Source organism: Onychostoma macrolepis, chromosome 05 (assembly GCF_012432095.1).
Source record: "Onychostoma macrolepis isolate SWU-2019 chromosome 05, ASM1243209v1, whole genome shotgun sequence".
NCBI lineage: Eukaryota > Metazoa > Chordata > Actinopteri > Cypriniformes > Cyprinidae > Onychostoma > Onychostoma macrolepis.
The window spans coordinates 5,415,655-5,432,085 of NC_081159.1; the positions used below are offsets into that span (position 1 = coordinate 5,415,655).

The window sequence follows — 16,431 nt, forward strand, 5'->3', positions numbered from 1 at the left end:
CACAACGTGCGTGTTGCTACGGTTGTCTGTTTCAAGAAATAGAGGAATCAGAAGAACACTGATGACGCAGATGTCACACACACACACACACACACACACCTGCGCACACATACAAACTTCAATCTTCTCTTTCCTTCCTCTCAGTGTCCAATCTATTTTAGCCTCTCTCTCTTTCTCTCTCACCCTCTCCTCCCAGAGCAATCTGTTTTTTTTTTGTCTGTTCTTCTCTCCTGTCCTCTAATGAAAAGTGACGTCTCATTTTATGCTTCATGACTCAACCTCACTGAACAGTGAAGAGAAACACAAGACACAGCAGAACAGAGGATACAGTGTAAAGGTGTCAGCATCTTACACCAAAATCAAAAACTAACCCTTGTAAGTGACATTAATACATTTATCAATCTCTTTTAGTTGGATACTTAGAATGATTATATTCACTCTCAGATGTACCATTTCAAAAGTTTACAATATGCGACTGTTCAAACTATATAAAAATATTACCAGAATTCATTTGTTTGCAAACGGAGTTCATTCGTGAAGTACCACAAATTGGATTCTTTGGTTTCAGTTTGCTGTGTGCTGCTACTAAATATACTGCATTGCTACTGCAAAATATGTCACACTGTGCAGTAATTTTACCCAAGTTGTGAGTTAGTCGTCTGAATTTCATGAGATATGAAGACAAACACAAAGCATGACCAGTGTAATCTGATTCACAAACACACAAAGTGCAAAATGCAAAAGTAAAAAAAAAAAAAAAAAAAGACTTCTGAAGTTGTGAGTTTTTGGTTTAAACCACTAATGATCTTAAAAAGACTCTGCCACTGCAAAAATACACACCTATTTTTAATTAAAATTATTTAAAATGATTATTGTTTTATATCATTTTTTCTTTATAAAATTAATTGATTTTCAAATATTATATATAATATTAACATCAAGATTTGGTGATCCAGTAAATGTCACATGGGGCCAGAGGTTGTGTTAGACTTTAATATTATCCGTCATTTTGACGGACAGGGTCGTAAAAATTCCGTCATAATCTATTATTACCCGTCATTTTAATTTTCGTATTTTAATTATAATAACCCATTTAATTGCTTTTATTTTTGTTCACGTTTTCATTTTTAATAATGAACCTAAAGGACGAGCATATTGGCTTATGCATTTATTTATTTATGAAGAGAACAGATGAACAGAGACTGCGTCAGTGACAGCGGAGGACACTTAAAACAACAAAATATGCTAGTGCTGGATAAAACAAAATAAAACCAATTTCTTTGTTTTAATAGATTCTTATTTTTATGAACCTTAACTCCCAATCGATGCTGTTTTCATCTGATGAATGCACAGTAACGTTAGACAATCGGCTAAACTTTGTTCGTTGTTACTTTTGATATGAAATGCAGTCTCAGGTTTCAAATTCTGTCCATTTTATTAGGAAATTCAAGCAATAAATACCGTTTTGGCGCTCTTTAATGTGGCGTGATAGATCGTTGTAGACACCTCAGATCAAGCGATTCGCTTTACTATACTCGCCTGTGAGTAATCAAAGACAGAAAAATACCTTTATTTTTGTTCTGGAGACTATCGCGCGCTCTGCTGCCTCACTGGAGCGCACTCGCCACCAACTGGACAGGGCTGGGAATTACAGTTATAAATTACAATAGATCACCCTCAGTGTGTGTAATCTGCCAAAGTGACGGACGGCCTTCAGATTTTTCCGTCACTGCTAAAAAAAATTCCGTCAATAACGGAGAATTTTCGGTTAACGCGACCTCTGCATGGGACAGTAAATGAAATGGCAAAATGGAAACATTGCCATTTGGATAACAATAATTTAAATTCAATCATGACAACTCTCAGAACATTTAGCATGGTGATGGATATGACAATGTTAATGTATTTGGTTTTTGCGGAATAGATCTGCTACGGTGCTGCTGCTGTTGGTTATTGTTGTAGTTGTAGATTATTGCTGTTGCTGCAAGCAAGTACAGGAACTTGCTACTGCCAATACATAAGGTGAGTATTTAAGACATACTGCTGCTGCACAAATAGGATATAAAATAACCCCGTAGCAGATCTATACAGGTGGAGCTGGGGAAGGTGGAGGGTTTCAGAGAAACTCTGAAAGCGCGCTGCAGGAATCACAGTGAATGTTAGCCAGCCATATAAATGCATGGCAGTAAGCTCATTGGCTGCGTATGCAGCATGAACCAATCGGCTTGTGCCAAGTCGTTTAACTCTGAATATCATCAGTTACGTTAACACCCCGTCAGCCTGTGCCATCTAGAGTTTCATGACTGAACTATATATATATTTGAATGTTGTAATGTTAAATTTTGCCACTGCATATATATATATATATATATATATATATATATATATATAATTATCTATATTTATTAATTATTTAAAATTATTATTTTACATTTGTTTTTAATGTTTTAATTTTAATATCTTAATATTCTAGATATTAACTTCAAGCTTTTGAAATCTGAAACTCCACATGGCACTGAGCATACTTTTCATTTCAATAGTAATAATGTGGAATATTTGAATGTTGTCATGTTAAACTACAAATTAAAAGTGAAAGTGTGTAGCTTCTGTGTTGCTTGCCGCACTAAACAGAATTAATATATATTTATATAACAAATGTGTAGTCCTGCAAACGATTTACAAGAAGCGAGAAGTTTATATGTCAGACTGTTAAACAAAGAAAAAGTGACTGCATTATTTTAGGTATTGCATTTTGTGCTGCTAATGGTGCAGAAATCACACACTGCGACTGGGATAAAAGACCATTTATTTTAAAATAATAAAATGCCTATCTCACATTTAAGCTGTGTTTGTCTTTATATATGTAAGGTTTCATAATTAAAAAAAGCGCTATTAGCTCCACCGTACACTGCTGATTCTCGTACGCGGGCACAGTTAGTGTTGTGCGTGTGGACTGTGAGTAAACAGTGAGCAATGATTTCTGATGACACGAGAGCTCCAGGTCTCAGCAGGAGAGAGAAGCCAAACCTGCAGGCCAGCGCCACCAACTGGTGTGACATAATGCTTTCAGACTCTTCCGCATCCATCTCTCTCACACTCATTCTCTTCCTGTCTGTTTCTCCTTGTCCTTTCTCAGTGTTGCATAAGAGATGCTCAAAGGGTCAGAATAAAGACCGTGCTGTACAGATTGATATAGTGTGTGTGTGTTTGTATTAAATATGTATCTGTCTGTGTGGACACAGGTGATATTCTCTGTACAGCGAAGAGATTTTCTCACACCTGTCATGCCCGAGAGAGTGGCTTACACAACCTGCCATCTGCGCGAGTGTGTGTTTGGGGAGGAAGGGGGGATAGATGACTGTTAGAAAAGAGAGGAAAGAGAAAGATAGGAAGAAAGCAAAAGGGGAACTGAGAAATGCACTTAGGAAGCTCGACGTATGCAGCCAAAGTTAAGACCAAGTTACATAAAAGTCCCATTAAAGAGTGCTCCACCTTTACGAACACACTCCTCTTTCATAAGGACATCTCTATCCTACACCTCCTTTTATCCTTTCACCCATGATCCCACTAAAAGGGTTTATGTTCATATTTCAGTGCTAAGCTTGGGATTTCTTAGAGAAAGCAAACCGATGGATGGATTTTGGCCACAACTGCAGTGGACTTACGATCCAGATGCATCATTAACAATACGATAAGCATTATTAACACTCTATCGCATGCATTATGAAGGAATGTAAAAAAAAAAACTGACTTGTATAAAATGGCACTAAAATTTTAAAAGACAATATTTTGGGTGTCCTTTTTAGTTATGTGACAATGTGTTAGTTAGTTCTTTAGCACTGTGACACAATAGGAAGAAATTTGATCAAGTCAAAATATTCAAATAATACATCAAAACATACCAAATGTTGCTTAGTTATCATATAAAATGTATAAATATGAAATCTAAATAAATAAATGTAAATATATTTAACATAAATATTTATTCTTATCAATATACACAACAGTTTAAAAGTTTGGAGTCAGTCTGATTTTTTATGTTTCAAAGAAGACTCTTAAGGCTGCATTCATTCAACCAAAAAAAAAAAAAAGACTAAAAACAGTAATATCAATACAACTTAAAATAACTGTTTTCTATCTTTGTTTGTTTGTTTTTATCTCAAAATGTAATGTATCCTGTGATGGCAAAGCTGATTTTTCAGCATCATTACTCTAGTTTTCAGTGTCACATGATCCTTCAGAAATCATTCTAATATACTGATTTGGTGCTCAAGAAACATTTCTTATGATTATCAATGTTGAAAACAGTTTTGCTGCTTTAAGTTTCTGTGGAAACCATTCTACATTTTTTAGAAAGTTCATGTCTGATGCATCCTCCGTGCTTATTAAAAGTAATAATTTCGTTCCAAAAAAATGACAAACTCAAGGCTTCTGAATGGTAGTGCATACAATCTATATAATGTGTAATTTAGAATTTATAATATGAAAAGATAAATTTGAAATAAAACATAATATGATAACTCACATAAGTTATTTATACACTCAAGTCATATAAGTTAATTCATAAAAATGTAATGGAAAAATTGCATTTATGTCAATTTTATTGCCATCATGTGCTTGCAATGTGAAGAGAACAGGTTTGTCACCCGGGGGGAATGTCGTGCAATAGAGGGTTAATCTTTAGTTATGTGCAGGGACATCACCCCCCGGACGGCTAGCGGCGAATCTGCAAGTATATGCAAATTATCAAGCCCGACTGTGCTTGCACATGATTAATATTTCAGTTTTACTGTGCAACATGATCATATCGCCTCCTTTAGTTTTATTCATAACATTTCAGCACACTTTACTCAAAATATTAGATCTGGATTTTGCATTGTCCCTGATAAACTAACTAACTTAAAATACAACAGACTTTTCTCAGGTTTATATAATATACAAGAGGTTGGAGGGGTTCAAGCATAAACTGAAAAGGTTGAGTTAGAGGAAGTGTTTGCAATGGGGCCCCACTGAGACCCCTGACACAATTTGAAGAGATGCTGGAAGGAAAGGACTGATAAAATTGTTGTTGTGACTGAGAGTTTATGTTTAAACTTCTGTCTGAAAATCTATTTTTGAGTTTTCCATCTCTGTAGCTCTCTTTGTATATATAAATGTGATTAAAAATAGATCTTTAGCAGTCAGAGAGGCTCAAATTAAGAAAGGAAAACAAAACAAAGCAAAAAACAAGATACTGTCAGAAAAGAGGGAAATATTGGTAGTAGTCATCATTAAATGTCATAACTGAGTCAGCATAACATTAACAAAATCTTTTTCCCATTTCAGTGTTTTCTGACAGACCCAGACTGTCACCGGCATGAAGATAAGTTGCCATGGAAGCGAAGCGCGGCGACTGTGGCGGAAACGAAACGTTGGAACACAGCGACAGCATGTGAGCAGTAAGCGATGGGATGCATTCAACGGTCAAACGGTAAGCAGTGGTTTTGAAAAAAACGCACCTTAGCCGTGGCGTTTGTGAGGCGTGATGCAGCGACAGGGTTGATATAAAAAAGCTGTTTGGTTTGAGGGGGGTGGGACTCCACCTTAGAGAAACGACAACAGCAACACAAACAAGAGTTTGGGTTCAAGATGGAGGTTAAAGGGAAGAATGTGACCTCTTCTGACTGGGCTGTGACTGTATGTCTTTAATATTGAATCATTTACCTGAAAATGTGTCATATTGTTCATTTCTCGACAGGCCTGTGTGTTGCATCTCTTTTAAATCTGACTTCTATTGAGTTAGAAACGGTATTGGATGTGAAAACAGCTGTGTTAAACAGATGTGGTTCTGCAGGTGTGTCTTGGACAGGTGGCCATCGGACAGGTATATGTCAGAGATGGGCTCACCCTGACGAAGCTGGCGGGAAACCAGCCCTCCTCCTCGTCGATTTGACCCCACCACCAGTCCTTATTCGAGGCGTCCAACACCTTGATGACATCGCCGGCCTTGAAGGCCAGCTCCCGGTCAGCCATGGTCACATGGTCCCATACTGCCTCGGCATTCACTACAGAGCCCCCGCTGACCAACTGCAGAAAGAGAGATGGAGTAGATGCAGGATAAGCTACAGGAGGACAACAGTTACATAACATCAGAAACATTCTGGATTAACATCAAACAGTCACATGCTGGCTTCCACTCCACAGTCAGCTCTCCGGGAACAAAACTGACAGGGGTGTCGAGATATAACGCTGCATCTCATTTGGGTTTGCCCTGTTTTTCTGTCTGCTACACCTCAGTTTGGAAGGTGCAGGAGCAGATTAGGTTGCTAGGACAGACACAATACCCCTATTTTTTTGAGAGAAGTTGATAGGCCTTATTAGGGTAGCACTTTATTTTACAGTCCTGTTCCTCATGTACATACTATGTACTTATTATAGTAATTACAAAAAATAGGTAATAACTAGGTACTAACCCTGAACCTAACCCTACCCCATGTAGTTACCTTGTATGGTAACACTTTATTTTAAGGTGTCATAATACAGAGTAATTACTTAATTAAGTACTTAGTAGTAGCCGTTGTACTTACATGAAACAAAATGTACTTACCATGTAACTAAGTTATGGAACAGCCTGTACTTAAAGTTTGTAATTATGTAGATGTAATAGGCAGCTACTGTTACACATATGTAACAGACCGAGTCTGTTACACAGCTACTTCTACACTTAAGTACAATCTTGATACACTTTATTTTAAGTAGCTTATGCCTGTGTAATATTCTGTAATTTTAATGTAATTAGAAAGGTATTACATGTATTTTAGCTGTGTACTGGTGGGTTAAATCAAACTAAGGTGCAGCTGGATAAGGTGTACAGTATAGATACAGATGAAGTACACTTAAGTACAATCTTGATACACTTTATTTCTAGTAGCTTATGTCTGCGTACTTACATTTATAATTACATTGTATAACGTCTGCAACACATATGTAACAATCTTTTGGTTACACAAGTAGCTGTGTAACAGACTCGGTCTGTTACATATGTGTAACAGTAGCTGCCTATTATATCTACATAATTCAAACTGTAAGTACAGGCTGTTCCATAACTTAGTTACATGGTAAGTACATTTTGTTTCATGTAAGTACAACGGCTACTTGACTAGGTAATTACTCTGTATTATGGACACCTTAAAGTAAAGTGTTACCCCTTGTATTACCAGACCTTTCTTAGGTAGGTACACTGTAAGTACATGTACTATAAGATAAAGCGCAACCCTTATTAGTATTAACAGCAAATCAAATAAATTGAGGTTTCTTAATGTTTTTGAAAGATGTCTTATGCTCATCAAACCTACATTTATTTGCTCAGAAACACAGTAAAACCGTAATTTTATGAAATATTTTTTTACAATTTGAAATCATTTATAACTTAAAAGTTATAACTTTACTAACTTTTCTATTTTGAATATATTTTAAAACGTAATTTATTCCTGTGATGGCAAAACTGAATTTTCAGCATCATTACTCCTTCAGAAATCATTCTAATACACTGATTTGGTGATCAAGAAACATTTCTTGTTATTATCAATGTTGAAAACAGTTGTGCTGCTGTGTGTGGAAATCATGAAACATTTTTGACATTTTTTCATAGAAAGTAGAAATATAAAAATAGAAAGTTTAAAAGAATTGCATTTATTTGAGGTAGAAACTTATAGATAATCTTTACTGTGACTTTTGATCAATTTAATACGTCCTTGCTGAATAATAGTATTAATTTTAAAAAATTCACTGCATTCATATCCATTCTTTTGTCACAGATTGTTGCTTCTAGCCAGCAAACACATTTATGCAAATCCTTTATACAAATAACATTTATTAATAAAATATATGAAACTACTATTTAAACTATCCTTTTATTATAGGTGAAAAATATCAGAGGGCAGTTCTCTTGAACACGAGTTAAACACACACACACACAAAGAATTTATGCTATATATATATAATAATGACAGACAACTAGATATTGACTACAATGCCATACAAACAGCATAGCTCATCCAAACTCACTCTAAACATTCAGTTGTGTCTGTTAAATTAATGAAATATACAGAATGCTGTCATCACCAAAGTCTCTTTTAAACCAACTCCAAATCAGATCTAAAATGAACTGGATCCCACAGTTCAATTGTGCTCATATAGGAAGAAAGTGGCAATGTACAAGGTCACAGAACTATAGAGAAGCTGTGCTTGAGTAACCATGGCTTCCATGCTCGAGTAAAGACGAGATGCGTTATAGTATTGCTTCCTGCTGAAATTCACATATACAAGCCCATGACAGCAACTTGAGATGATGGCTTGGTAATTCTCTGCACAGAAACACTCATACATAATCAGCTCCAAGATTTCACCCCCACAACTCCAGGCACTTTTCCTTTCTCTCTCTGTCTCAGAGGCAGTCAGGCTGTAAAAAATTCTCTTTTGCACATTTAAAGAGAAAAAAATGTTATGTTGTCAGCAGAAAGAGTAAAATCTGTTTGATTTGTATAAAGCAACTGCATTTGATACACATCATAGCAGTTGTTATCTCAGTGTCACAACACACTGTGGGTAAATGCGAGAGTTCTCAGCTGATCTGATATCTAAACTCCATTACTGTTGTTCAAGTGTACAGGGCACTGAATTACCCAACATGAACACACACAAGTGTTTGTGTGTGTGCGTGTGTGTCCACGGCCTTTAAGGGTTTGAATTATCGCTCCACCATCAATTTTCCTTTTATCTACTGTACAGACTCTTCTCCAGAGGCAATATGCATCAGTATTTGTTTAAATGCATAACTTGTGTCTTGTACATGTTTGTAATTGGTTACGTTGACTGTTTCTGTATTACATGCTCGACAGCTTTGTATACAGGTCTGAAATTTGGGTGAAAATCTTGCATTAGTGATGGGGATCTTTCAAAGACTATTTCATGCAAATCACATTGTTTTACCAGTAGGTGGCAACAAGTGACTGCCTTCACTTATGAATCACAAAATTATTAATTTAAGCCTTTTGTTCAAGCACTCTGTTTCATGCAGGAAAAAAAAAAGTGTTTGCTTATGTAAGTGAATCATTGAATGATTCACTCAATTCATTCAGCAACAAAACCGGCATTACTGTGCTTTGCTGTTGTTAATTCTGCTATTGTTTGCTTGAAACTGTTTTAATTAGCAAGGCAAAAATTGACAAAATTACTGGCGATACTGTCTAGAATGTATGTTATTCAAAACAATCTCTTGCTCAGTGAACTGTTTTATAAAAGCAATATCAGTCGCAGTTGTGCTGTTTTTGTAAATATCAAGATGGCTGTGATTGCCTGAGACACTCTTGCTTGTGTGATATTCCTTCATTAATTTATAATAAGTTTTATTAATAAATATATAAATTATAATTTCCTACAAGACAGTTGTGTTCAACACAGTCCCAGACAACTGAAAGGTGAGAACACAGCGACTTAAAAACATGGCAAATGAGGGTAATAATGGAAAACACCTGTACTGTGCTGAATATCCATGACAACTAAAGAATGGTGGGAAAACTGAACAAAGAAAGACAGGAAACTAGTGAAAACTAATTAAAAGTCCATGATAATGAAACTAAACCGAACTGTGACATTACGCCCCCTCATGGAAAGTGTGATCTCTTACCATAACTGAAGAGGTGAGATAGGAACGGTGGGGAGTTTGGAGGTGGACGAGGTGGTGGCGAAGGGATGGAGAAGAGCAGGCAAAGGGATGGCAAGAACAGGCAGAAAAAACCACGGAGGAGAAGAGAGTGGGAAAATCCATGGGGACGATGATGGTAGGAGTGGCCAGAGTTTGCTGTGATAAGCATCTGAGGTGGAATCTGAGTAGCTGAGGACTGAGGCGTAACCGGGAAGAAGGAGAAACCCACTGAAGTAATAGGAGTGGAGAGATGGAGCGCAGCAAAAAAAGTCCATGGCACAGGCAGGGAGACGACTAACCAAGGTGGAGCCGGAGAGATGAGGGAGCCGTCCGGCCGAGGATCTCAGGTGGAACCGAGGGTGGGAGGAGCCAAGGAGAAATGACAGGTTGATGGGCCGAGGTGGAGCAAAGGGATCAGAGGCAGACCCAAAGGATCCTCTCGCTTAGGTAAGGCTGGTGACTGCAAGACCTGAGGCCTTACACTGCTACAAGATGCCACATAGGAAGACAAAGGGCTGCAGGCATCCAGCAGAGGTGGGACTTTTATTTTTGGGGATAATAAAAGTAAAACGTACAAGGTACAACTCAAAAGATAGCCAATCTACAAGACAGTTGTGTTCAACACAAAAAAATCCAAATACAAAACAATCTGCAAACCCATGAAAACAAACTAAAAGTCCATGATAAAGAAATGATAATGAAACACTAAGTCACGGTAGGCTACTATTTGCTGTTTGTTCCATGATTCAACTCATGAAAACATAAAGGAATTATAACATTTGTTTACGCAATACATAATAAAAGTTCATTTAAAACTCTTGACTGGATTTTAATGTTTTAATAAAATACTATTTACCAAACCAACTGTCATACAGTAAGGTCATACCATATTCCCTTAATTCACTGCAGATGTTTTTACTATCATCAGTTCCTGGCCTATTAGGAAAAAGACAGTTAAACGAGTCAGTGAATCATTCATACTTCGGTTCAACCGATTCATCACTAATACCAGGAAACAAATGAGTTCGATTTATTAAGTTAAAAGTTAAGAAGAAATGTCTAAGAAGTTAAGAAACGTCTCTCTGTGCAGTCTCAATAATGTTGCGACATGCTTTTTTCTCTCTCTCTAAAGGGAACAGTAGGCAGTAGGATTATGCAAATCAGTCAGAAAAACTGCAGTGGAAAAGCTGTGTTCCTGTCCCAGCTAGCATCAGATCACACTAAAACAGAAAAAGAGAACAGCTGATGAGGATCATGTACAACCCTTAAACATCCCAATTCATCCGCAGCTTATTCTCATGTGAGATATTATTATGTGGCACTGCGTGTATCAGAGCTGTAGGCTATCAACCACACACTGAAATATTACACCGCACACACGATAAAATGATGTAACAGCCCCTGAGATTATCAGATTGGATGGTGATGAATTTAGCGGGATGAAATCCTGTATATAAGAGCCAAACCGAGGCAATCTGTTCATAAACAGTGAGAATACAGCAGTACAGTAACACTAGTATTAGAGGGCCATGACTCTGTGTGTGTGTGTGTGTGTGTGTGTGTGTGTTATCTGTCGTCTCTTCATTCCTCCTGCCTTTACTCCTGCATGAATGAACTGTACTCAGGAACATTCTTCCTCTTTCTCTCTCTGTCTTGCTCAGTCTCTCATTCTCTGTGTGAATGCCTTGGTGCACACATCTATAAAACTGATGTCCTTCAGTCAACAGCCTTACACACTATCATTAAACTGATTATGGACTGATTATTGATTATGGATCACAGGTTAATTGAATGGGCATCTGTTAAACATTTGACTCAAATCACTGCTTTCTCCTAAAATGACAACTGACTAGAGATGTTCTTACTTTGCTGACTTAGACCATTTTGGCTTCTAGCCAGGGTACAAAAGTGAACAGAAAATGGCTTTTAAATTCAATTTCTCAATTTGAATCAATGTTGAATGTGGAATCAGAACTGTAATTCAAACATGAATGTAAGGAAGTAGAATTGAAATTAATTTAAAGGTACACTATGTAACTTTTGGCACTCTTGCGGTTAATAAACAAAACTGCATGTGTCTTACGGAAGAACGTTGTAGCCTTCTCTCTGTTTATGGATATGTTGAGTCACACAGGTACTGAGTTACTCCGGAGTAGTTGTCATCCCGACAGATCTAAAATAGTCTCAATATAAACACTTACTATAGGCATTTAGTGATTCAGGATAAGATAAAAACACAGTTTGGAAAATGGGTGTAAGTACTTGCTCATTATATAAAGTTTGTACAATCTGAACAATAAAAAGGCTGCATACTGTAGCTTTAAATTAACTGTAACTTTTAAGTAAAAACACCAATTTTGTCCAGACAAACTTTGAATGTAGCTTTGTATAAAATTTGAAAAGAGTTTTAAAACTTTGAAGTCTAAAGGTTTAGGCCATATGGATAGAACAACAGAACGAGAGAATGATAGAACGATAGATAGAAAAAAAGTTTGCATCACTGAATATTGCTGTTGTCATTTAACAATTCTATCATAAAACAGTACTGTAAAGCAAATATTTCATGTTTAGCTACTTACATCTTACCTCACAATCTTTCACCATTAAAAACTGAAGCATCACACTGGAATTCACGTTCGGTATTATTTTGTCACTAACTTATCAACTTATCATCTGATCGTGGTTGTATTTCTCTATTAGTGCTACTGGATCTTAGCGCTGCATTCGACACTATCGACCACAACATTCTTTTGAATAGACTAGAAAACTTTGTTGGCATTAGTGGAAGCGCCTTAGCGTGGTTCAAATCGTTCTAATCTGACCGCCATCAATTTGTAGCAGTGAATGAAGAGGTATCATATTGATCACAAGTGCAGTATGGAGTACCTCAAGGCTCAGTACTAGGGGCGTTACTTTTCACGCTTTACATGTTACCCTTAGGAAATATCATCAAGAAACACGGTGTTAGCTTTCACTGTTATGCCGATGATACTCAGCTCTATATTTCTTCGCGGCCTGGCGAAACACACCAAATTGAGAAACTATTGGAATGCATAGTCGATATAAAAAACTGGATGACGAGTAATTTCTTACTGCTAAATTCTGAAAAAGCAGAGGTGTTAATTATCGGACCTAAATCCCCCACATGTAATAACTTAGAACACTGTCAACACTTTATGGCTGCTCTGTAAATTCTTCGTCATCAGTTAGGAACCTAGTTGTGCTATTTGATAGCAATCTTTCCTTTGACAGCCACGTTTCTAGCATTTGTAAAACTGCATTTTTTCATCTTAAAAATATATCTAAATTGAGACCTATGCTCTAACAGAAATGTTAATTCATGCAGTTATGACCTCAAGGTTAGATTATTGTAATGATTTATTGGGTGGTTGTTCTGCACGCTTAATAAACAAACTCCAGATGGTCCAAAATGCAGCAGCTAGAGTTCTTACTAGAACCAGGAAGTATGACCACATTAGCCCGGTTCTGTCAACACTGCACTGGCTCCCTATTAAACATCGTATAGATTTTAAAATCTTGTTAATTACTTATAAAGCCCTGAATGGTTTAACACCTCAGTACTTGAGTGAGCTCTTATCGCATTATAGTCCTCCACGTCCACTGCGTTCTCAAAACTCTGGCCATTTGATAATATCTAGAATATCAAAATCAACTGCGGGAGGCAGATCCTTTTCCTATTTAGTGCCCAAACTCTGGAACAATCTACCTAACACTGTTCGGGAGGCAGACACACTCTGTCAGTTTAAATCTAGATTAAAGACCCATCTCTTTAATCTGGCGTAAACATAACACACTAATATGCTTCTAATATTAAAATCCGTTAAAGGGTTGTTAGGCTGCATTAATTAGGTCAACCAGAACCGGGAACACTTCCCATAACACCCGATGTACTTGTTACTTCGTAAGAAGAATAGCATCTACGCTAATATTAGTCTGTTTCTTTCTTATTCCGACATCACTGTAGCCATCCGATCCAGTCCGGATCCAGATCAAATGATGGATCAGCACCTAGAGATGACTCTACAGCCCTGAACGTCAGCGGAGATCAGGACACCTTGTCACCTAGACGGCCATCGGGACAAGACCTCGGGAACCAGATGAGTCCTTTACACAATCTGACTTTGCTGCAGTTGGAATTGAACTGCTGGTTCATCTGGTCAGAGGAGAACTGACCCCCCAGACTGAGCCTGGTTTCTCTCAAGGTTTTGTTCTCCATTCTGTCACCGATGGAGTTTTGGTTCCTTGCCGCTGTCGCCTCTGGCTTGCTTAGTTGGGGACACTTAATTTCCAGAGATATCGTCGACTTGATTGCACAGATACTATTTAAACTGAACTGAGCTGGACGATGTCATCATTGAATTCAATTATGAAATGCCTTTAACTGAAAATTGAGTGTTTAATCTTGTCATTTTACATTACTGACACACTATTTTCCTATTTTGATATTGGAAAGTTGCTTTGACACAATCTGTATTGTTAAAAGCGCTATATAAATAAAGGTGACTTGACTTGACTAACAAGCGCTCTTAGACTTCTGAGGTAGACCAGCATAAAAATGTACATTTAAAAACTCTTTGTCATCTTAACAATAATAAACAGAGCAGCATAAAGAATATCAAATAGTGAGGGGATGGATATATGTGTAACAGAGGCCAGCTAGTAAAAGATAATATGTGGGTAAACCTCGAGGTGCTGCCATTTCTACAATTCTAGCCAATCATCACCCTCATTTGAATCTAGATATATCCAAGTTTCAAACCGATTTTGTTACAGCTTTCATTTCAGACCCCTCACTAGCTCGCTATCACAGATGCCAACTGCCTCTGCTCTAAGAAAGCTGCGCTTCTTTGGACAAATGGCATAGCAGAGGCTAAAAACACTCAACAGGGTGTCTACCTCAACATCTGGTCCAAATGACCCATTAGGCCCTCTAGCAACATTCCATGTCCAATAATCGAATATCTCCACCCCTCCAGCAGAACAGCTGCTGTAGGTCAGCACTTCAGCTCTCACTGACTGCCATCACTCCATCCAGGCGCTGCTCACCTGAGTTCCCTTCTACAAAATAAATTGCTCTGGATGTCTTAGCAGAAAAAAAGTGCCTCATTCATTCAGTATCATTATTACTGCACTACAGAAAGAACAGCCCTATAATTCAGAGGGCTACAGCACGGCAAAAAAGGGAAACGGGGAAAAAGCAAAACAGAACATCTAAGAGACCAGAGGATGCTGCCTCACCATAGACACACACGCACACACACCTGACTGGGGAGGACGATTATGTAATCGGAGTGCAGTGGGCTAGGAGTCTAGGAGAGAGAACTGGAGAAAGCACGTGGAGAGAGAGCACAAAAGAGAGAGAGATTGCATTAAAATAGACTGCTACGCTATGGATTAAGCTCTCATAACTGCATACACACACAAACAAACTCATATAGCCATTAATTCTCATCATATCTTGCAGGGAGAGATAATAAAAGAAATGAAATGTGCAGACAGCGAAGTAACATTTTGAACTGAATGTTTTAAGTAACTACTCGAGTCTGAGCTGCTTAGCCGTATGATGCTGCTTAAGCCTGTTATTCCCTCCACGTTGATATGAATCATCCTGATAAAACATTTTGCACTTTTCTTTAGGTCTAAATTTAGATTTTAAATGCTTTAAACTCATGCAGCATTGCCTGCCCACACGGTTCCTAAAACAAACACGAGCGGAGAAAATGCACAAAAGCCTTTCAGCCATGAAAGATGCAAAAGATACGTGTGTATGATACAGCTCGCATGAAGCCGTGTGTGTGCATGTGTGTGTTTGTGTGTGTGTGTGGGTGGGTGGATTCCCAGCCTACACTCCCAGTGCAGATCTTTCTAAATCTGGCCATTCTCTTGGTTTTCCCGCTCTTTCCCGCACTTGCGTAGTTATATTTTTGGATGCACATGCCTCTCCATGTGAATGTCGTACACCAGCTCGGTGGAACGGTCCTGAAACCTCAAGCCACTGATTTGAAAGGCCAGAACGCACCCCCTAAAATGTGCACCATGAGGTCAGAAGTGCCATACTATCTAGAAAACCTCCATACATCAGTTGTTCTGCAATCACCTTTTACATAAGAGTTTCCGAGCGGAATCTAGTGCATTTTAAGATGGCTACAGAGGACAGGATTAAAGGCTGCTGGCGTCTCGAGAGTAGGATGTAAAGTGAATCCATAAGCTTCTGTTTTAACGAATACGCCAACATGCGCATAGACACTCATGCGAGATTGCGCACTTAAAGAAGGCAAAGAATCTGTCTCTAGGGTATATAACGCAAACTATATGATGTCATTTGCAACATTAAGTCAGAGTTGCTCTCTTTTGCGCTGGCAGTACATTTCCCAGACTTCCCTTCACTGTTAACAGGTGCATCAGACCTGTTGGGAGAGAAGGACTGCATGCTAATGCAAAAGGGAAATATCCTGCCATAGCCTGCCAATACAGAATGACAGTCGGCGTTCAACATCCCACACCGGTGCTAACTGATGTCTCAATGCATAATTGCAGTGTGTGCGTACAACCGCTTTACATGTGACAATATGCTAAAATTTTCCGTCTGGTTTTTCTAATATTATATGACAGAACATAAACGCAGTGCTTAATATGTTTGGTGTGACAGTGGCTTCATATCACAAGCCAGTTACAGCTATTAATGTTTACTATGCTTTAAAGAAAAAAAAACACAGCTAATAAAG

General features: G+C 37.9%; 1 protein-coding gene across 7 annotated transcripts in view; it reads right to left on the reverse strand.

The window, feature by feature from the left end:
• Positions 1 to 16,431, reverse strand: part of arhgef9a (Cdc42 guanine nucleotide exchange factor (GEF) 9a) — a 32,159-nt gene that overhangs the window by 12,732 nt on the left and 2,996 nt on the right. For 3 of the 7 annotated variants that reach the window (XM_058775150.1, XM_058775147.1, XM_058775149.1), the window contains exons 2-3: positions 5,887 to 6,066; positions 5,499 to 5,582 (exon numbers count right to left, since the gene is read on the reverse strand). In XM_058775150.1, the coding sequence (XP_058631133.1) occupies positions 5,499 to 5,582; positions 5,887 to 6,066 (264 nt within the window). Of the gene's footprint in view, positions 1 to 1,461; positions 1,602 to 5,498; positions 5,583 to 5,703; positions 5,862 to 5,886; positions 6,067 to 16,431 lie in introns of those variants that run through there. The other 4 variants (XM_058775151.1, XM_058775148.1, XM_058775154.1 and 1 more) reach the window with 4 other exon arrangements.